Below are 21,689 nucleotides of genomic sequence, written 5' to 3'. Positions count from 1 at the left end.
TGCAGGCAAGCTCTCCTCTTACAGGGAAGATGCACAGATATCTGCCGTTCGGACCTCCCTCTGGCAGAAGATGAAGGCCTGAAACAGGACCTGTCCTAGAAGCTGTGTTGCTTTTGCCTGTCACAGAAGCTGTTAGCTTCTGTAGTCCACACTTTCACCTGCACAGACTAGTCTCAGAGGGATCCGGGAACCAAGATGGCTCCCTCAGGTGCTCCAGCAAACCCCTACCGGGCAGAGCAGACACCTCTCCTCTGGCAGGGAAGGTGCCCGGATGTCTGGAGCCCAAAAGGGGGTCTGTCTCAGAAGCTGTCCTCTAGGGACCTTGGGGGTGTCCACCGACTCTGCACCCAAGGTGACCCAGTGCTGGCACCAACCAGAACGGACTTGTGACCCTGGTCAGGCCAGGTTTCCTGCTTCTCTAATGCTGTCACAGGTCCTGCACGATTGGATTGGATCAGAAGTTGTATTCCACTCACCAGTGGTCCTAAGATCATGTGGAGAGTCCTCTAAGGGACTTTGGGGTTGTCTGCCGACTCTGTGCCCAAGGTGCCCCGGTGCTGGTGCCAACCAGAAGGGACTTGTGACCCTGGTCAGGCCGGACTAATATTCAATATATATAAAGAACTCAATAAGGTAGACTCCAAAAAACCAAAGAACCCCATTAAAAATGAGGTGCAGAGCTTAACAAAGAATTCTCACCTGAGGAATACCGAATGGCTAAGAAGCACCTGAAAAATTTTTCAGCATCATCAATCATCAGGGAAATGCAAATCAAAACAACCCTGAGATTCCACCTCACACCAGTCAGAATGGCTAAGATTAAAAAATTCGGGTGACAGCAGATGCTGGGGAGGTTGTGGAGAAAGAGGAACACTCCTCCACTGTTGGTGGGATTGCAAGCTTGTACAACCACTCTGGAAATCAGTCTGGTGGTTCCTCAGAAAATTGGACATAGTACTACTGGAGGATCCTGCAATACCTCTCCTGGGCATATATCCAGAAGATGTTCGAACTGGTAAGGAGGACACATGCTCTACTATATTCATAGCAGCCTTATTTATAATATCCAGAAGCTGGAAAGAACCCAGATGTCCCTCAACAGAGAAATTGATACAGAAAATGTGGTACATTTACACAATGGAGTACTACTCAGCTATTAAAAAGAATGAATTTATGAAATTCCTAGCCAAATGGATGGACCTGGAGGGCATCATCCTGAGTGAGGTAACCCAATCACAAAAGAACTCACATGATATGTACTCACTGATAAGTGAATATTAGCCCAGATACTTAGAATACCCAAGATATAAGATACAATTTGTGAAACTCATGAAACTAAAGAAGAACGAAGACCAAAGTGTGGACACTTTGCCCCTTCTTAGAATTGGGAACAAAACACCCATGGAAGGAGTTACAGAGACAAAGTTTGGAGCTGAGACGAAAGGATGGACCATCTAGAGACTGCCATATCTGGGGATCCATCCCATAATCAGCCTCCAAACGCTGACACCATTGCATACACTAGCAAGATTTTGTTGAAAGGACCTTGATATAGCTGTCTCTTGTGAGACTATGTCGGGGCCTAGCAAACACAGAAGTGGATGATCACAGTTAGCTATTGGATGGATCACAGGGCCCCCAATGGAGGAGCTAGAGAAAGTACCCAAGGAGCTAAAGGGATCTGCAACCCTATAAGTGGAACAACAATATGAACTAACCAGTACCTCCCGAGCTCGTGTCTCTAGCTGCATATGTATCAGAAGATGGCCTAGTCGGCCATCAGTGGAAAGAGAGGCCCATTGGTCATGCAAATTTTATATGCCTCAGTATAGGGGAATGCCAGGGCCAAGAAGTGGGAGTGGGTGGTTAGGGGAGTGGGTAGGGGAGGGTATAGGGGACTTTTGTGATAGCACTGGAAATGTAAATGAAGAAAATACCTAAAAAAGAAAAAAAACTCACAGGAAAGAGATACCAAGGATGAAATTAAAACAAGCCCCGAGATTCAGCTCTATTCCCTAATGGCCTATGGGCATATTGAGATTTTGCTGTGTATTGTGATGGTAAGTACAGGTCCCCAAGACCTGGTTGCTCCAAGATGAGAGAGTCCACACATAGACTCAAGTGACACTATGGGACTTTGCCCCCCCCCCAAGTTGTTTCGGATTGGTAAATAAAGATGCTGACAGCCAATACCCAGGCAGAAGAGACATAGGTGGGGTTTAGGGTTCCCAGTCTTTGGGGCTCAGATGGGAACTGGGACAAGAGAGAAAGTGAGAAGGAAGGAGAAGCTGCTACGGATTAGGTCAGTTCATGAAAATGTGTCCCTGAGGGTGGCCAACTGGAGGAAAGAGCAGCCCAGATGAAACATAGTAAATAATAACTCATGGTTACTGATAGGAAAGTAGATTCTAATACCACAGAGATATATGCCAAGCTCTTGTGCTGTTTAAGTCTTATTGTAACTAATAAAAAGTTGTGTGTCTTTTATCTGGGAACTAAATGATCAAGGTGGGGTAGAAACCTTAGATTGGAATTAAAATTTTTTTCCAGCACAGACAACCTCCAATAATAGCATGGAATTTTGTGTTGTCTTGTTTTGCCTTATCTTCTTAGGAGTTTGAAGGACAGTGGTTAATTGAGAAAACTAAATCCTATATAGTATAGAAATACTTCAATATCCTTTTGTAAAATGTCTGTACAAAATTATAATTGTAAAGTGCTACCAGCTCAGTTAATATCCTTGATTTCAACAATGCAAAGAGAAATTTGAACAAATCATGGGAATTTTCTTTTGGCAACACTTGCAGATAGTTCAGCACCATAGGACTAACTGCTAATTCATTTATTGGGACTGTAGCGCAGTGGGCCATTAAAAGCCTCTCCCATAAGATGTCAAACCACACAGACTGTGAATCTACAATTTCTCCTCACCTGTGGTACCACAGGGTAGGAAAGACTTTGGTCTCTGGAACAACTTTGATTAGTGACTTACTTCCCATCCTACCCTAGTTCAGAGTCTAGTTTCAGAAAAGAACACCAACTTCTCCTGTTTTAACTCCTCCGTATTTGATGGTTGTTCATCAAGACATATCAATAGCTATCAGAAATCCATGTCCTCTGAAGCTCAACCATTGCAACAGAACCTTTGTCCTAGATAGATAAGCAGAAGATAGAGTTCTTTTCTTTTTCTTATCCTTATAGAGGCTGTAACAACAAACAGCAGACATATGTTTGTTATGGGTCCAAATTAGATTCCACATCGAATTGCCATAGAGTGTCTCCAGACCTCTCATGTCAGTCAGAAGAGCACCACTGTTCATAGAGTTATGTTTGGGTTTGCAAGTGGTTCTCAGGTAGAGGACTCTACTTCACATGACCACATTTCGTTATGGAAGGAAGGGCCTCGGAAGTAGTTATAGAAAATATTGGAAGTAACTTTGACTTCATAGCCTAGTGTTAAAGTTGGTTCTCTGTCTTACATTTAGTGCGTATCCCTAAGTATTGTGCATACACCTCACTGTTTAGAGTCCTGTCATCTTGCAGACATATAAAAATCATGTGGGTAGCCTCCAAATTATAATGCTAAAGCCTTAAGCCCCAGAAACACAATACTGTGCTTGAGAATGAGGCTTCACAGACCTATGTAAGTGTCTTTAAAGAAGCAATGCAAATAAAATGAAGCTGCCCAGTGAGGGCCCTAATCCAGTAGCACAAAGGCATAAGAAGACAGCAGGAATATATACTCACAGAAGAAATACCATGTGGATATGGAGCAGCCATCTGCCTTCAAGATGAGGACAGAGGCCTTAGGGAAAACTCCCTGGTTTACATTACAATCTGTAATTTATAGTGTCCAGACTGTGAAAAACATGAATTTGTATTGTATAAACCATCCAGTCTGTGGGATTTTTGTTTTTTGGTTTTTGTTTGTTTTTCTTTTATTTTGACAGCACCCTTTGCAAACTAATAAACTAATAATAGGCATTCTCCCCATCACTTAAGTCCTGAAGAAGCTGCCCTGCTTCCCCATGGGGGAACTCCCTGATTTGCTTCAGGTAACACTCCCTACCAGGAACACTGAAGCCTCTGTGGCCTACCATTAGTCATCTGTCAACAAATCCATCCTGTTTCAGCAAACTGAGGGTTTCAAATGCTAGCTTTCCTGTAGCTATCTGCAAAACTTCATAAGTGCTTCTGAGCAGCAAGAACTTCTATGGTTTAAGGAGAATGGCAATGACAATAGCCTAAGTGAAGACTACAACACAGTTGACATGACTCAACAGGGTCAAACAAACCCCCAAGCATAGCTGAGAGAGAGAGAGAGAGAGAGAGAGAGAGAGAGAGAGAGAGAGAGAGAGAGAGAGAGAGAGATCAATGGTTTATGTGCATTTGCTTCTTTTGCAGAGGAACCAAGTTTGATTCCCAGCACATTGGGCAGCTTACAACTTCCTGAATCTCCAGCTCCAGAGGATTCAATCATCGTCTGGTAATGATAATGATAATGAAGAAAAGAAGAGGAAGAGATGATAATCGTGAATTTAAAAAGCAGTTGAATTTAAGGGGTAAAATGGAAGAATTGGAGGAAGAAGAGAGGATAGGAGTTATGTAAACATAGCATTCATGTATGAAATCCTCAAAAATAAATTAAATATAAATAAATCAATGAACAACATTATCCTTGAAGAAACTCAGGGCTTTAAGTATCTTGGCTGTTGCTTCTGTGTTTGGATTATCATAGATTTCTTAAAGGCTGTCTATTATAACAATGTTACCAAGCCAATGGAACTTTTTAAAAACTGAGTTAATTCTATCTTAGAAAATAAAGACATAAAAAGAGATCCAAACCATCCTTGAGTTTGGCTGTCCAGACTACAACACTACACAAAGCATCCTGCCAACACTGAGAGCTCAAATATTTGTTAGAAGTCAATATCTCTCAGGCCAGCTGCTTGGACTTTTCCTCACCGATGGGACTCTCTCCGGGACTCACTCAGAGTTCCTCCTCACCAGACTCACAGAACACTCAGCAGTGTCGACTACATGGGAAGAATACACAGGTGCTGTATTATAAAAGCCTGGCCTTCTCTTTGGTCTTCTTAGCTCCTTCCACTTCCTGCTTCCTCTCTTAATAGACATCTTCAGTTTTTTTGTGGTGATGGACACGATTTATGTTAACATAGGGCCTTCAACATCATCCTGCCCTCAGATGATATTTTTATGAGGTCTGTAATTTATACGCAATATTCTTCGTTACCTGGAAATTTACCTCCACTTTGTTCTGGCCCTGAATTCAGACGGAATCACCAGATTAGGGCAAGGCATTTGCTGCCATCTGCACTCGCACAGAGCAGCGAGGGTCTGGGGTGGTGCGCACTGTTTTGTGAGATGCTCATCTGTCCTTTCTGGATGTACCGATTATAGCCACTGTGAGTCATCAGCTAACACTCCTATACTGAGCTCGTGCCAGAGCCTCAGCCGCCCCTTCCTTTTCCCGCCCATCACAGCTCATGATCCCTTCAGCTTTGTCCTCTTAACCTTAGCTGTTTGGATCTCTGACTTCCTTTGCACTGATGATTATAATTGGGGAACTGTTCTCTGACATTCGGATGTACCTGATGCGACACAGACTCTCTGAAGATTCGTTTTCCTCATAGGGTTTATTTATAGCTGAGGATTGACATTACCTGAAATCAACCTTTTTTTCTTTTTAACTACAAAAGGAAATGATCATGTTTGTTCCTTTTGTACAGAATTGGCACAAATATTAGGGGTTTATCTGTTTTCCCCTTTTCCAAAAAATTATTTCAGATACTCATAAGTGCATCAGATTTTTTCACTACTGCCAGTTCCAGGAAAATGCTTGTGAATAAGAGGTGAGTTAACTCAGAGCACACAGAAGAATAAACTTGGCTCTAAAGCCTCACTAAATATTGGCCATCTGGAAGTTTACATAGAAAACAAGCTATGGGGGGAAAGCCTAGTTCAACAGACAGCATTAACATGGCATTGGCTTGTTTTGTTAGTTTAACAAAGACATTGAAAACAAGTGGCCAGTTGAGCCTTGGTCCAATTTATGATCTTCTCTGAAGACTTATGACTTTGGTTAAGGCATTGGTTCTTAACTGGTGGGTCGTGACCCCTCTGGAGGTGAAGCTGCCCTTTCACAAGGGTCACCTAAGACCAGTGGAAAACACAGATTTTTATACTATGTTTTATAACAATAGCATAATTACAGTTATGAAGCATCAATGAAAATCATTTTATGGTTGGGAGGGGTCACAACATGAAGAACTGGATTAAAGGGCTGCAGCACTGGGAAGGTTGAGAAACATTGAGTTAAGGGAACAAAAGATCCAAAGAGGTAATTCAGTCATCCTTAACTGTGAGTGTTTATTGTAGATCTGTAGAATAAGAAGCACTTGTCCAGCTTCAGCTTTCTGATCACCCCGACCACCTTCTGTGGCATGTGGGGCCATTTTGTCCCTTCCCTGAACATCTAAGCAGTAGAGTGTCTAAAGCTATCAGCCAAAAAGTAAAGAAAAATTCCAGGGACTGGAGATCTTGTCTCACTCAGAGACCGGGCAGGTGAGACTCTGCAGGCTCAACAAACAGCCTTGCTCTTTCCTAACTCTGCTTTTATCCTGGGGACAGGCCTTCCTTCTCTCAGATCCAACACCAGCTTAGAAGTTCAGGGCCAAACAGTCTGGCCTTTCTTCTATGGTTCAGCATATCAGTTTTCTAACTGCCCCTGAATGGGATTTGTTAGACACTGATCCACTCATCACATTTTGTCTCTCCTAATACAGTCCTCCCCACACTAGAGAACAGAAAAACCACAAGAGCAGGCAATGGCTATAGGTAAGTATTCCTCCTTAAACAGTGATGCACTTAATGGGAAACTCTAATGTCAAGATAGACCAAGTGTCCCTGGCCGTGGTCTGGCAGGCGTCATGAAAGCAGCCCCGAAACGACTTCTGTTTATTTTGGGATGTTGACGTATATGGCTGTTGTTCAGCAACATAATCCTAAATACCTCAGCCTCTCTGCTTCTTCCTCTTTCTCTGACAGCTTTCTTTCCAGCTCTGCCTTCGCCTCTGAGAGTTCGAGCTGGAAACGAAGGATCTTGCTTTCATTCCGTTCCAGAGCTCCCTGTAACAGAAAGCACCCAAGGAAGTCTCTTTTTGAACAAAAATTGTATTTTCTTCCCTTAAAACCTATATACCCTGAACGCAATTCTCTTTAGAGTCAGTGGATGGAATCTAGGTTCAAGTCAGGCCCCTGAGGTTACAGTAGAACAAGCGAAGGCATTCATCATTTCTCATCTAGCCTATGGCTGGACCAGAGAGACAGCTCAATCAGAAAGGTTTTGCCTGGTGTAGGTGAGGGCTTGTGTTCCAATCTCAGTACTACTAGGGAAGAAATACATAGCTCCAAAACTAAAATGGCGAAGCATTTTTAAATAGAAAATCTCAATGAGCTCTGTCACTGTACTTGCTATTTAATTGCTGAAAATACTTGCAGGTATTTCTAATTCACTCCATCTTTTGGGGTGACTGAATGAAAGCTGCAGCGCTAGAATAGCAGAGGGGGCTGTCACCTGCTTGGGGCTGTCACCTGCTCGGAGTCATTGTTGATTTTGGACACCTGGAAAGTGTTCTCAAGTGAGTCACTTAACTGCAATTATTATTATTACTACAAACGGGAGCGTTAATGGGTAGGAAGGTCTTCGGGGACTGCGTATTCAGATAATAAAGGCCAAGGGACTTATTTCCAAGAATGCTCTTAAAGGGTCATTCAATTTTAAAAGTAGAAATTTGGTTAAAAAAATCTTCAAAGCCTTTTCTGAGGAAAATATGTGTCAAGGAGTGCAAACGAGCAAATGACAAAATACTCAAAGAATATGTAGCAGCATGCACCGCACTGCCAGCTGCCAGCCAGCCAAATCTGGACAGTCCAGACTGAGGGATAGCCTTGCACCTTCTCTGAGGAGTGCTTTCTATGTAGTCACCGCTAAACAGCAGCGATGACAACAAAAATGAGCTGTTGGGGATATTAAGGATATTTATGTCCTGACAGACATAAATCAAACGCAAATGCTCCACAGCAATCTCGGCAGAGGGAATGGGTAGTTTGTTTCAGGGGAAACTCACCCTCTCGAATGTACTGAGAAAGTGAAATCATTACAACCAACCTCAAATCAATTCAGTCTTATGGCTTTGGATGGATTATTGAGTTTTTCATAAAGCCACAGCCCCCAAAAGAAATAATCTCAAATTACAAATATGTGTGAAAACTGATGAATCTGTGAGGCTGAAGTTACAGCTGGACAAGAGAAAAGTGAGGTGTGCTGCCATCTAGTGGTAGTGACGGTACAAGTGTTATGGTCTCAATACAGCTTTGCTATGGTCTCTAGTTCATTTAAAATACAACTATCCCAATATATTACACAAAAATAAAACTGCCTCCAAATCATATTTTATTGCTATAATGTTTAAATACATAGTAAAAGTTATTTCTTTTATTTAACGTGGTGGTTTTAGAAAGTCCCCAGCTAGAGGAGCCAGAGATGCAAAGACAAGTAAATTAAACAAAGTTCTCAACTTTGTACAAACCAGCCTTCCCAAGGGGGTATCACTGCCGACTAAAGGGCTTGTCAATAAAATGAAGAGATCCTCAGGAAATGTTTATGTATGAAGGAGCAATAAGTGCGCTTTACGTCAATGGTGCACACCAAAGTGTGGTACATCTGCCTTGCCAGTATCTTACTGAGATGGAGAGGTGAGGCAGCTCCAGCAGTAATTGCTTGGATGGAGAAGTTCTCACAGTATAATTTTCTATTACCATACTCCCCAAGAGGCCCCATCTAAAACAGTCCACCGCATCTTTCAAAACTCATTTCGTCCATGTGAAGGGTATGTGTATTTCAATATGTCCAGATAGACACTCAGGGGCTGCTTCAAGATGAAATGCAGCTGAGAGCGAAGAGTCTCCCCAGAGCTCATGGCGGATCGACCACCTAGTGACTCTGGAAGGGGGACTTCCTTTGCGGAACACATCATCTTCTTTAGCATCAAATCTTCTCAGTGGCCCTGTCAATCACCTAGTCCACATCTAGAGATAAAGCACGAGATGTTTCCAGAATGCAGAAAGCATCTCTGTTAAGTATTCTATACATAAATGGCCTTCCAAGGATGGAGTGAGTGTCTGAGCATTTCATGTGGAGTCTCATCTTACCAACAGATTTGGGATGGGGGAGGGTGCATTTAACAGACTGTTTTAAGAAGGCATCCTTACATACAAGTGAATTTAAACTTGCAACTTTGGATAAATATTTACTGAGTATCCTATGGATCCACAGTCTTCCAGCAAATGTATCTCCATGATAATATCCCAGGATATACCAAGGGGCCTGGTTTAAATGTAGATTTTGATTCAATAAAGTTGAGGACAGGAAGATATTCTGAACGTCTAACAAGCCCCTAAATGTTCATGTAAATGCTCTGTGAGGGTGAAGGCGGGGGACAAAGTCAATAAACACATCGTGGTTGTTTGCACTGTGACTGGAGGACTTGCACTTATAGGTGCCTATCTTGCTCTCTAAGCCTGTTTGTTTCCTTTGTAAAATGGAAACAAGGGTTTGATGGGGACGATTAAAGCATGTGGCATATAGCAAACACCCGAGTAAGTGCCACACTGTGGTGGCCATTTCTAACGGTGGCAGATCTGCTTTGCCCTATGAGAGCTTCACACTCCCTGGCAATCTACCTCTGTTTCTTCCAGCCTCACTTGGACTTCAGTCTTCTCTTGTTCAATCAACTTCTTGGCCTTTTCCACTTCAGCCAAATTCTTTATCCCTTCTCTTACCTGGTTTGTGAGACTACAAATCTGTTCTGAAAGACAGAAGATCAAGCATGTTAGTGGAAACCCACTCTCACACACAATCTCTTTTTCTGGGACCATGTAGCCCTTGGCAACTCCCTGGGAAAGCTAACCCTCATCTATAGAGAACCTTATTTGGGAGTAAGGTAAAAGAAAACACTTCTTCAGTGTGTTCCTTTGTCCTCTGCCAAAAGGTGACCTCAACAGTTAGTGAACACAGTGCTTCTTGGGGTCTTGTCCATTGGAAAGCCTGTGTAACTTGACAAGGTACTTCTGTTTGCTGGGACCATGGCTGAGTCCACCTGGAGATCCACACACACACACCCCCATGCACACACACACACACACACACACCAGAAATCCCTGCCCTTCAGTGGGCAAGTTTTAACGTCAACACCACTGGCTACCATTGTCCCAACCACACCACTCAACACTGGAACAGAACACTTAAACATACACCAGGTTATCATCTACAACAGTCAGAAAAGCAGACGAGGCTCTGGGAAGACAATGGCTGTCACTCAGGAAAATGACAGTTGTGGTTAGACTTTCATGGATGCAAAGTCTGTGACAAATTAGGTCACAGCAGTGAGGAACCTCCACTACCTGACACTATCTTGTGGTTGGGTCCGACACTTCACACAGAGGGAGGCTTTAAGCCCTAAATGTTATCCTGTATGCTTGGGGATTTACCAAGCCATGGAGAGAACTCAACAGATCACCTGTTCCTCTGGTACTCAGTCCTGGCCTGAGATGAAATGGGTCAGTCTCAGTGCCAGGTGTGAACTATATCTCTATAAGATGTTGTTGGAGAGACCCAAGATTCCATCTCCCCCCCCCCCAAGACACAGGCTATTGACATATGTCTTGACTAACTACCATAACTGAACTCTAAAACCCTATTTCTGGAGTCATTAAACACTTCAGTTTCAGGAAATAGAGAAGCAAGCTGGAAATGGGCTGGAAATTTCCAGAAGGTGGTATATAGAGTTCTGGGAGGAAAATTATCAATGCTCTCACTGTGAAGTTTGCATGATCTCATACTGACCTTCCAGGCAAAATACACTCACTAACACAGCAGAGGCATGACTGTTATGAAGGTAACCCAACATTTGTTGATTTGATTTAAGGCTCACTCTACAATAGGAAAGTCATATCTAGTACTACAAACCTGGTCAAAAGTCAACTGTTGGGGCAATCACAGACCCCAGTGAGAAAGTTGACCCTGCTGCCTTGCTAAAGGACTTGCTGTTACATTGCCACAAGACATGCATAAGATTGAGACCACCCTCATGGATGGGGAGGAGTTTATAAGGCCCCACCTGTCCTGGCCATCTGTAAGCAGTCAACAGCTACAAGGGAATAAGGAGTCCTTGTCGATAGATCATTGATTTTGTGCCCATGGCTAAGTAAATGTCCAGTCTATGCTCATGGGAGCTTCACTAATTAAATCCAGCCTATTAGCAACAACCACTGTAAAGGCAGAAATGTAAGAGACAAACTGGTTCCAGAAAAGAGAGGCTTCAACAGAAAGAGGGGAGATAAGAGAGGAGATAATGTTGGATGTATATGATTAAAATATATTACATAAATGCTTGAAATTATTATGGAACAATGATTTAAAGGATTCCAAAATTCTTGCAAAAAATTAGATAGAAGATTATATGAATTATAATAATTAGAAAAAACTCAAAGCAGGCTCTTTTCAACTCTCACTAAACTGTATGATCATCTTAAGAGCTTTAAATTGAAAGCCCAAAAGTATGTAAGCCCCATCCCAGGCCACACATGGAATCCATTGGACTCGACTGAGAGCTTATTAAAAATGAAAATTCATAAGCTCTACCTCAGACCCACTGATTCAGGAGCTCTATGGTAGGTGTTGCTGTCTGTTCCCAGGTGGAACATGACTGAACTTTGTGGCCACTGATCCAACACAGACCAATCGGTGACTTAATCGTGGACTGAACAAGGCCACCAACAAGACTCACTCATGCCTCTGAGAATAACTGATTTACATCCAGGGCACTTCAGGGTTTCCTTGCATATCACTGTAGGCTTTGAAATAACTTGGCAGTCTCTTTGAGTTGCTCTTGGGCAATATATCAGAAAGTTTAAGTCTATTTCCTCAAACTCATCAATTTCACTTCTAGAGATCTATCCAATTGAAATATTTTAAATATGCATAAATACATGTGTGGGAATGTATAGTATATAATTATTCAGAATTGTGTATAATCGGGTTTAAAATTAATGAGATGTAGTTAACTAGGTGTGAGCTATACTTATTATGAAGTATTATGCAGTTTCTTTTTTTAACAAGGTAGCACGTCTCCAAGGCTTGGCATGCTAAGAACCACAAGGTGCATAGGACAGTAGCATAGCTCAGTAAAGTGTGCACAGACAGGAGCCCAGATGGCTGGGCTCAAATCCCAGATCTATAACTTATGAACTGTAAATTCAGACTAGTAACCTAACCTTGTATTTTGCAGATAAGGACATTAAAATGAAGACTAATCTCACAGTTGAACTACGAATAAACGGATGTACATGAACCTAACATACAAGATGGGTTATGGGAATTTTAAATATATTCAAAATGTATTGATAAGTGAAAGACAAATGGTACAGAAAATGTATAATTTGGGCAATATATTCCTATGAATATGAATGCAGGAAATCGCAATAAAGCTATGGAAATGAAGATACTGTTGAGAATGGTTTCTTTATAGTAAAGAATAAGATCAAAGGTGTAGCCCTAATATTACCTTTAGAATTAACTCAATACAAATAACATCTTCAGTATTATTTTCAGAATGAAGTATTAAAACTTTGAAATGCCAAGGCTCCCCACCCCAGGAAAACAGCTTTGCCCTGAAGCCAGATGCTCCCCAAACCTTTGCCTTGCTTTAGCTATGAGCCCAGCTGACAGTACCCTGAAGGTCCTGGTTCTGCCTCTTCAAGGTCTCCTGGGCCTCGGTGCTCTCCTCACAGGCTTGCCTGAGCGTGAGGACCTCAGAGCTGAGGGCCCGGGTCTCCTTCTGAGAAGCCTGCAGCAGCTCTTGGGCCTCCTCCAGCTTCTGCTTCCAGGAAGTCAGTGCCTTGTCAGAGTGCTGCTGTTTCTGCCCCAGAGCCACTGCCACAGAGCGAGCCTTCCCCAGGTCAGAAAGGGCATCCCCCAGCTCCAGCTGGAGCCTGTGCCTGGCCCGCTCCAGGGAGGCATTCTTGGCATTGGACACCTCCATGGCTTCCGCAGCCTCCTGCAATCGAATCGCCAGCTTCTTCCTGAGGAGAAAGCCAAAGGGTTCGGTGACTGAGACCAGCACAGGACATTCTATGTGCCTAGAGCAAGCATCAAAGCGTCTGGTCCACAGAGTCAGCTTCGTACCAATGCCCAGACTCTGGCTTCTGTGTCCACAGGGATGCTACTTACCGTCCCTTACCACCCCGATCTGAAATTCGGACTCTCTTTGAACTCCTACTAATATTTGCTTATCCTAACACTTTCATAGCTATAAAATATTACTGATATTTCCTAAGAAATAGGACAAACAAGTTTGCTTTGAACATCTTACCAACAACAAGCTGCTTACAAATATTTACGCATGTTGGCAGAATCCCTAAAGCGTTCCTTGGATGTGTCTTCCAGAGAACTCTGTTGTGCTCTCCTGCTCAGCCTCTTCCTGTTATCACTTGCTTTCCAGTTCTTACAACTCCCCCTTCTCTGTCATTTCCTCAGCATCTCGAACTTCCAAATCTGCATCCATCCCAGATCCGCCTATACAGTGCTCCTTTAGCATGTCTCACTGTTTTAACCTCCCTCCAATACTTTGTATGTTAGAGTGACATGCTCAGCGTACCTCCTCTGTCCAGGCGGCACAGAACTCTTGGGAATTCTAATGCATGGACTACATTTTCTTGCCCAAGTGTCCCGCAGAAATGCAGCCGCACCACTAGACTCCTTCATTAAAATGAGTAGATTTTTTTTCTTTCATGAAACTAACTGTAGGTACCACTGTGACTATATGAGAAAGGGCTTCATTAATTTAGAAGAACCACACAACTAGCCCTATAGCAGTATGACATGGCTCCCTGTGTGGGGGATTCTAAAGGTATCCAGTCTGTGCTTGTTATCTGGAAGGCCATGAGCTCTACTCCTTCAGTGTTCACTGGCTTCATAATGTCACACTTCTATACACTTTCATATAAGAAATTCTGGCACACCAGCCTGAAAGAGTAGGCTGCTAAAATCATTATATGTATTTTAATTATGCCCTCTGTGACTGGCACCAGAAAACTGCTCTGGTTTGGAGACTAACTATTCTGGCTTTCTCAGGACTGAGAGTTTTTAGTAAGACTGGAGACATTTACTATAACGTCTGAGAAATCCCAGAGCAAACTGGACACACTGACCGCTTTATTGTATTGATAATTTGCTGTATATTTAATAGCAACGACTACTGTTTTGTGCTGTAACTTTCCAACAGCACATGCTTACGCAACTGCCTACCTTATAAAAAGAGATGTGAGAGAATAAGAAATTAAAAATGTTATTCTCAGAGCTGAACTAGAAAACAGGCACAGGGAGAGGATCTTTCACTCTCCAACTGAAACTCCCAGGACTTTTCACTTCTCTATAGCTGCTTGCCTTCCTGGGGTTATTAGGAGGAAACGTATATTTATTTAGTATTCAAATAATGTAAAAACAATACCATTCAAATATTAGCATGTTACCCAGAGTTTTCCTTTGTCCATCACCTACTATGAAATCAATTACAACAAGCACATGTGGTCAGATGCATTATCTACATTCTTTCCTTCCTTTCTCTCTAACATCCAAAGAATCAGCTATCAGCTACAATGATGAGTAGACACTTTCAACTGGAATCTTCAGTCACTAACAAGAATATAAGGATAGATTATTTAGAAGTGAATGACAGATTTGGATATAAATTGGTTTTTTTCCAGTCAGCTCTCCACTTTTCTGGGATCCAGGATTTTGTAAACACCTACTGTGGGTATTTTTAGTACCTGTCATTCCTAAGCCCTTCTTGAGCTACTGGGGATAGAGGGTGGATTATTTGGTTTCCTTCTGGGAGACAGCATAACAGCTATTCTGTAAGTGTGCTCGCAATTCAGGTGAGGAATTGAACATTATTTCCGGTTGAAGCGAAAAAAGAATTGTATTGATCATTCTTGGATCTTTGCCAAGTTACCAAATCATGTTCTTTAGATTAAACCTTTAATGGCTGTAAGCTGGAGAGTCCGTTTTATGATTTCTCTCAAACACACGCAGTTACTCAATCCATAAGCCAATAAGCACTCTTTGGTGCTGGATTTTTTGGACTAGCTGATCTCCCAACTCCTAAAGAGTCTTAGAATAGCCTTCAAAACTATGGTGTGTCACTAGCTATAAATGTAGTAGTATAACTTTAGGAGTATCCCGGGGATGAATTCTTTAAAAGGGGCCTTTGATCCATAAGACAGAAGGATAAATGTGATAATAAATGTTACCAGGTTTTCAGTTGTCCCATCTCTACAGACCGCTTCATAGTTTCCAAGTCTGATACCAAAGGCCCAGTGCCCCTCATGATGGATACACATTCATATATGAAATTAATTATTTCTTGTACCAAGTAAAGTGTATGATTACACGGTGGCAAAACCACTCGTCTACATGCACATGAGACAGAATGAGAAAGTTCTGGCTCTCAGCAGAGAGGTGCCTGGCCTAGGGAGCTTTGGGATAAAATAGTGTATACAACTTTCTGGTGTTCCTTATTTATTTCTAAATAAGTTTCCTTTTTTAATAAGACCACAAGTGGTCTGAGATGGTCTGGAGAAGAGAAATAGAACAGGAAATAATGCCTGGATCAGAAATAAACTTAATGAACGAAACCATTAAGCCGGAAGTCTTTACCTTGCCCTTGTAAACTGGAACAGACACCAAGACGGTGAATGTGTAAGAACCCTCAAATAAATCTGGGAACATTTCCTGTTTAATCCTGTAGTGATAATGTCAGTCTGAGTAAGTTTATAGAAAGATAATATGCAGAAGATTTTAGGAAACCAAGTATCAGGGAAGCTAGGTTATTCATTAGAAGTCTTACTGCATCTTACTGGAGAATATTATAATAATAAGGATAGTAACTTCGGAGAGACTAAGATTTGGTACAAAAAAGGGGACATGGCTTACATAAATTTCTAGCTTCATAGAAAGGCTTGGTGCACAAGACTGCCTGGCCCCATAGAATTGTAGAAGAGCTGAAGAAAAATTACCCTTAGTAAAACAAATGAAAGAAACAAAAGAAGCTTTGGAGGCCCTAAAACACTCTTCTCACATACAATGGTGGGATGAGATTAAAAAGTATATGGAAAGACATAAACAAGAACTAGAAAGAAAATAAGAAATAAAAAGGCTTAAAATAGGTTATAATCCTGCTTATTGAGTTTTTGCTTTGGTTATTAAAATCAAATGTAAAAGGTTAACTTTCCTCAGACTTCAAACAGTTTAGCACCGGTAACCACAAAGCTTCCCTCCCTGCCTTAGCTAAAATTTGTCTAGCTAGCACAGGATATGTGACCATTGAACTTTAGGCTATAACCACTTAAAAAATGTTTTGTCTCATTCTCATTGAATAGCTATGTATTAGAAATCCTTTGAAATGCAAATATGAAATGTTGTAATTAGGGCTGTAAGAAATATAAATGAACCCTGTGGCCCTGGGAAAGCAGCTTCAGTCTCCGTGCTTTGTCTCTCGAGTACAGACACAGATGATACATTCTCAGAAGCTCAGGAAAGATTCAGACTGCTGTTGGAGCAATCCTTGAGTCACCTGTTACATCCACCCTACTCGGGGCCTGTATTCTATTGGAGCTGGTCCCCAGCAACAAGTGCTAGTGGCCCAATTTTTAAAGCATAACTCAAAGTCCCAGAACTCTAGAAGTATTTTTATGATGCCCCTAGAAAGAGCCTTTTTCTTTTTCTAAGACCTTTTTATAGCCTCAATAACCTATATTACAATAGTTTAGCTTTTCTATATTATATGCTTCTTGCCAGAAGTAACTATTTCATCTTTTGTCTTGGGCTTATTAGAAATCTCAAGAAGGATTTGTTAAGCTGACATCGTGAGGAGGCACTGCATTACTCTCATTCTCCTGTACATGACAAATTCCTGGTTGAGCATAGCCTTGATCTACTCACTTGGCTTCCTCCAAGTCTTCAGTTCTCTGCATAGCATCATGTTCATACTTCGCTCTCCACTGTACTGTTTCCTTGTTGCCTTTAGATAGAGCCCGGTGCAGCTCAGCCTTGACTTCTTGTTCTTCTTCATACTGCTCTCTCAGAAGGTCATAGTCATGCTTGGCTGACTGCAGGGCATGGCTCAGGGCACTCTGAGACTGTAAAACACACACACACATGCCTGTTTTACCATTAGCAATACAATATTTGGAAGGGACATAGTCTTTTCAAGTAAAGCCAACACTATCTATAAAATTCAAGTTGAACTTAAACCCAGGGAGGTAAGCACTTTATTAGGCAAGGGTCCATCTGGGAGCACATGGACGAGCTAATGGCATCCTCTGCCACATATCCCCATGGTGAATGAGGAGCAACAACACCAAATGATATTGATAGAATAAGCACAGAATTCTGAAGAAAACTCTAGAGATTTATAAAATATCATTTAATAAAAATATTCAGATATCCAGAAGATGTTCCAACTGGTAAGAAGGACACATGCTCCACTATGTTCATAGCAGCCTTATTTATAATAGCCAGAAGCTGGAAAGAACCCAGATGCCCCTCAACAGAGGAATGGATACAGAAAATGTGGTACATTTACACAATGGAGTACTACTCAGCTATTAAAAAGAATGAATTTATGAAACTCCTAGGCAAATGGATGGACCTGGAGGGCATCATCCTGAGTGAGGTAACCCAATCACAAAAGAACTCACATGATATGTACTCACTGATAAGTGGATATTAGCCCAGAAACTTAGGATACCTGAGATATAAGATACAATTTGCAAAACACATGAAACTGAAGAAGAACGAAGACCAAAGTGTGGACACTTTGCCCCTTCTTAGAATTAGGAACAAAACACCCATGGAAGGAGTTACAGAGACAAAGTATGGAGCTGAGACAAAAGGATGGACCATCTAGAGACTGCCATATCCGGGGATCCATCCCATAATCAGCCTCCAAAGGATGACACCATTGCATTCACTAGCAAGATTTTGCTGAAAGGACCCTGATATAGCTGTCTCTTGTGAGACTATGCTGGGGCCTAGCAAACACAGAAGTGGATGCTCATAGTCAGCTATTGGATGGATCACAGGGCGCCCAGTGGAGGAGCTAGAGAAAGTACCCAAGGAGCTAAAGGGATCTGCAACCCTGTAGGTGCAACAACATTATGAACTAACCAGTACCCCGGAGCTCTTGACTCTAGCTGCATATGTATCAAAAGATGGCCTAGTCGGCCATCACTGGAAACAGAGGCCCATTGGACATGCAAACTTTATATGCCCCAGTACAGGGGAACGCCAGGGCCAAAAAGTGGGAGTGGGTGGGTAGGAGAGTAGGGGGGAGGGTATGGGGGACTTTTAGGATAGCATTGGAAATGTAATTGAGGAAAATACCTAATAAAAAATATTTTAAAAAATATTTCACTAATGAAAAAAAGAATGTATTCATTTCTTTTTATGATCTTATATGCTTTATTAGAAAAGTTTTAGATGTAATAAATTACTTTAGTGAAGATGTAAAAAAAAAATTCAGATTATAAGAATTCCATAAGTATCCAGGTTGAAGGGGTGGGGGTATGATGAGTTTTTCTGTGGCATCTCAACAGTCTTGAGAAATATGAAGATAACAGGCACCAGGTTCTAAGAGATTCTTAAAGATCCTTAAGAGTTTTGGCCAATACAAGTCTGTACCATGATAGCACACTCAAGTAAGTTAAAAATCCAAAGCAAAGGGAGAGTTATAAATCTAGAAAAGCAGTACTAATTCACGTTGTGGGGAGCTCCAATTACACTAATAGCAGACTCTTAGCAGAACGTTTACAAGCCAGGAGGAAATGGAATGATATGATCAAGTTCTCAGGAAAGAATCCTTCAACCATTAAAGAGAAATAAAGACAATCTAAGGTAAGCAAAGGGGAGAGGACTCACCATTGTGGGTGAGACTGGTTTCGTAGAAAGCACAGAGGACTTACAGAGAAATGAAGCTCCACACAGCTGAGAACAGTAGTATCATTATGAAGGATAATATGTGGTTATAGAAGGGCAGTGGTGCCATTTTGAAAGCACACATACACTGTGGTGCAGCTGTTTTGTCTGGCTAGGACATGACTACTGCCATCTTGGAGGAGAGCAGCTATAATCACTTGCAGGAGACCCTCTAGAGCCTGGGCCTATTAGCATTATGTTGTAGAGGAAGTGTAAAGGCCCATGGGCTTATGAGACTTAGAGTGACTGGGCTTATGACTCTGTGATAGCCTCACAAGGTTCCTCTACTTCTCAAGGTTATAAAGAACATGGAAAGTTGTCTCAGGGTAGGGAACTTGGGGTGTGCAGCTGCCAATATGTCACCTGGTATGACTTTCAATGGTGCATGTTTTTGTGAGTGAGAGGTATGCTTCAATGGTATAGCTGCCCAGACACATCCCAAAGGTTTCCTGGTGGTATCTTCCACTCACCCATGTTCCTGTAGGTAGTCACATTAAACTCATTGGTCCATCATACGGGACCTGGAAGAACGTTTCTCTTTGATATGTTGGTACCCTCTCTATATATGGTGGATAGATGTTTCTTTACTTTTCCCCAGGGAGGAAAATGATGTGTTGCACATATATAAAAAAATCTCAATTGTAATGTAAGTATACAAAAATATTTTTTAAAAAATAATCAAACTTTATGACAACATAAAATCAGCAAACACCAAAAGCAAACCAGAAGAGAGATGGAAAGGGACAGAGAATATATAAAATGATCAGAAACCAATGAACAGAAGTAAGTTCTTACACATCCATAGAGTGAAACTCACTGGAAATGTACCACTTGGAGATGGACGATTAAATGCTTGACACTTGAGAACTTTCAGCTCAAATAGCATGGTAGAACCACACACCTTTCTTGACCTAAATCTGACAAACTACAGGTGTAATTTTAATAATATGGAAACTCCTTCAGGTACCAGCGGTCCTCCCAGCACAAAGACCAACAGGCCACTTCCCCACTATGTGCTGAGTGTTTCTCCCTTGCTCCTTTTCAAGAGGAAACATTGAGTCTCACCATCCAAGCACTGCTTTTGGTTTGCTTTGTTTTGTTTCTTAAACATCTGCCACCTGACTGGGGAGACATGATTGCCATATTACCCTACTCTCCTCCTCCAGCTGTGCTCTCAGTTCTTCAACTTGCCGAGTGAAATTGCTCTTTTCCCGGCAAAGTTGGCTTATCAGGGCCTCCTTTTCTTCTAGTCTTTTAAAGAACTCACCTAGAGAAAGATTCATAAGATAAATTAATTATGGTCCTTCTCAGTGATTGCTATTACTGTTTATTGACTTTCAAGACCATCACAAGGACTCCCACACAAATACTGTTTACATTAAGAGAACACCCAAGAGCATACTATCAAAACCAAGACAATGAGCCTTTCCCTGACACAGAAGGGAACCCTAAAAGAACTGATCTTTAGCAGTAAGTCAGTTTTTCTGGTTGAAAATTACAGGGGAGGCAGCAACGCATCTTCTTACCACTCTCACTCTGTAGCTTTGTCTTCTGTGCTGTCAGATCATGTGCTAACTGAGTCACCTCATCCAGTTTTGTATTTGCTTCATTCAAGCGCCTCTCATACAGACCACAGAGTTTCTCAGCATTTGCCTGTGAGTTGCAAAAGAAGGGTTAGTCTTGGCATAGAAGATCCACAATAAATTAGCTACTTAGGATGGGTGGCAATGCTTTCTCCAGGACCTGTATGACTTCTGCTTCTGGAGTAAAGACCACAGCCAGCTTCAAGAAAATGTATCTTCTAAATTAAACACCTTGAAAAACAAACCCCAAAGCTTCTCAGTACTCAACTCCAACTGCCTGGATTCTCAGAGCCTCTCTAGAATTCTACAGTCCTCTAGAAAAGGCAGCATGTCACGTGCCAGTGTAGTGTCAGATGTAATCATATAATGATACGGTATTAAATATTCATCTTTCTCTTCCAAATAATCTGTGTTTCTTGGAGATAAATGTTCTGCTCAGTCTTAGATATTTGGTTCTTAAAATAAAGCTTAAATGTATTAGAGGAGAAGAAGAAAGGAAAAAAGATGGATAGGGAGGGGAAAGGAATAGAAGAAAATTTAGAAGGGCGAGCGGGGTTAACAGGAGGAACTGGATAGATCTGAGCTCCAATATCTCCGTACAACATCTGTGTAAATAACTGTACCCTCTCACCTAGAGGGCTGAGGTTCAAGACAATCCTGCTGACTAGCATTTCAGTTTCCAACTCTAGCTTCTCTGAATTGGCTTTTCACTCTCAGTAAAAGGGATACATCAGCCTTCTTCCCTGATGTAAGTAACAAGTAATCAAGTCCAATCACCAGATTCTTGTCACAATCTGGAAACTGATGCAAGTCATTTTGATTCTCATGGTCCTCAGAGAGGAGTAGATGCACGAATGAAGTGGGATGACCACCTAAAAATTAATTAGAGCTTGCACTCTCATGATTGATATGAATAGAGATGATAAATTATGTTGGTGTGCTCTGTGGTTCTATAGACTTTAAATTGTGAGGTTTTTTTTTTTTTTTTG

General features: G+C 41.7%; 1 protein-coding gene across 1 annotated transcript in view; it reads right to left on the bottom strand.

The window, feature by feature from the left end:
• Myh15 (myosin heavy chain 15) overlaps positions 1–21,689 on the bottom strand; it is a 167,664-nt gene that overhangs the window by 30,710 nt on the left and 115,265 nt on the right. The window contains exons 28-33 of the mRNA XM_021185004.3: positions 20,644–20,770; positions 20,266–20,384; positions 17,084–17,280; positions 12,815–13,164; positions 9,766–9,890; positions 7,034–7,149 (exon numbers count right to left, since the gene is read on the bottom strand). Coding sequence (XP_021040663.2) covers positions 7,034–7,149; positions 9,766–9,890; positions 12,815–13,164; positions 17,084–17,280; positions 20,266–20,384; positions 20,644–20,770 — 1,034 coding nt within the window. The remainder of the gene's footprint in view (positions 1–7,033; positions 7,150–9,765; positions 9,891–12,814; positions 13,165–17,083; positions 17,281–20,265; positions 20,385–20,643; positions 20,771–21,689) is intronic.

This window comes from Mus caroli, unplaced genomic scaffold, assembly GCF_978045245.1.
Source record: "Mus caroli unplaced genomic scaffold, Mus_caroli_1 scaffold_17, whole genome shotgun sequence".
NCBI lineage: Eukaryota > Metazoa > Chordata > Mammalia > Rodentia > Muridae > Mus > Mus caroli.
Note: the sequence above shows the minus strand (reverse complement) of the source record. Positions and strands in the feature narration are given on the sequence as shown.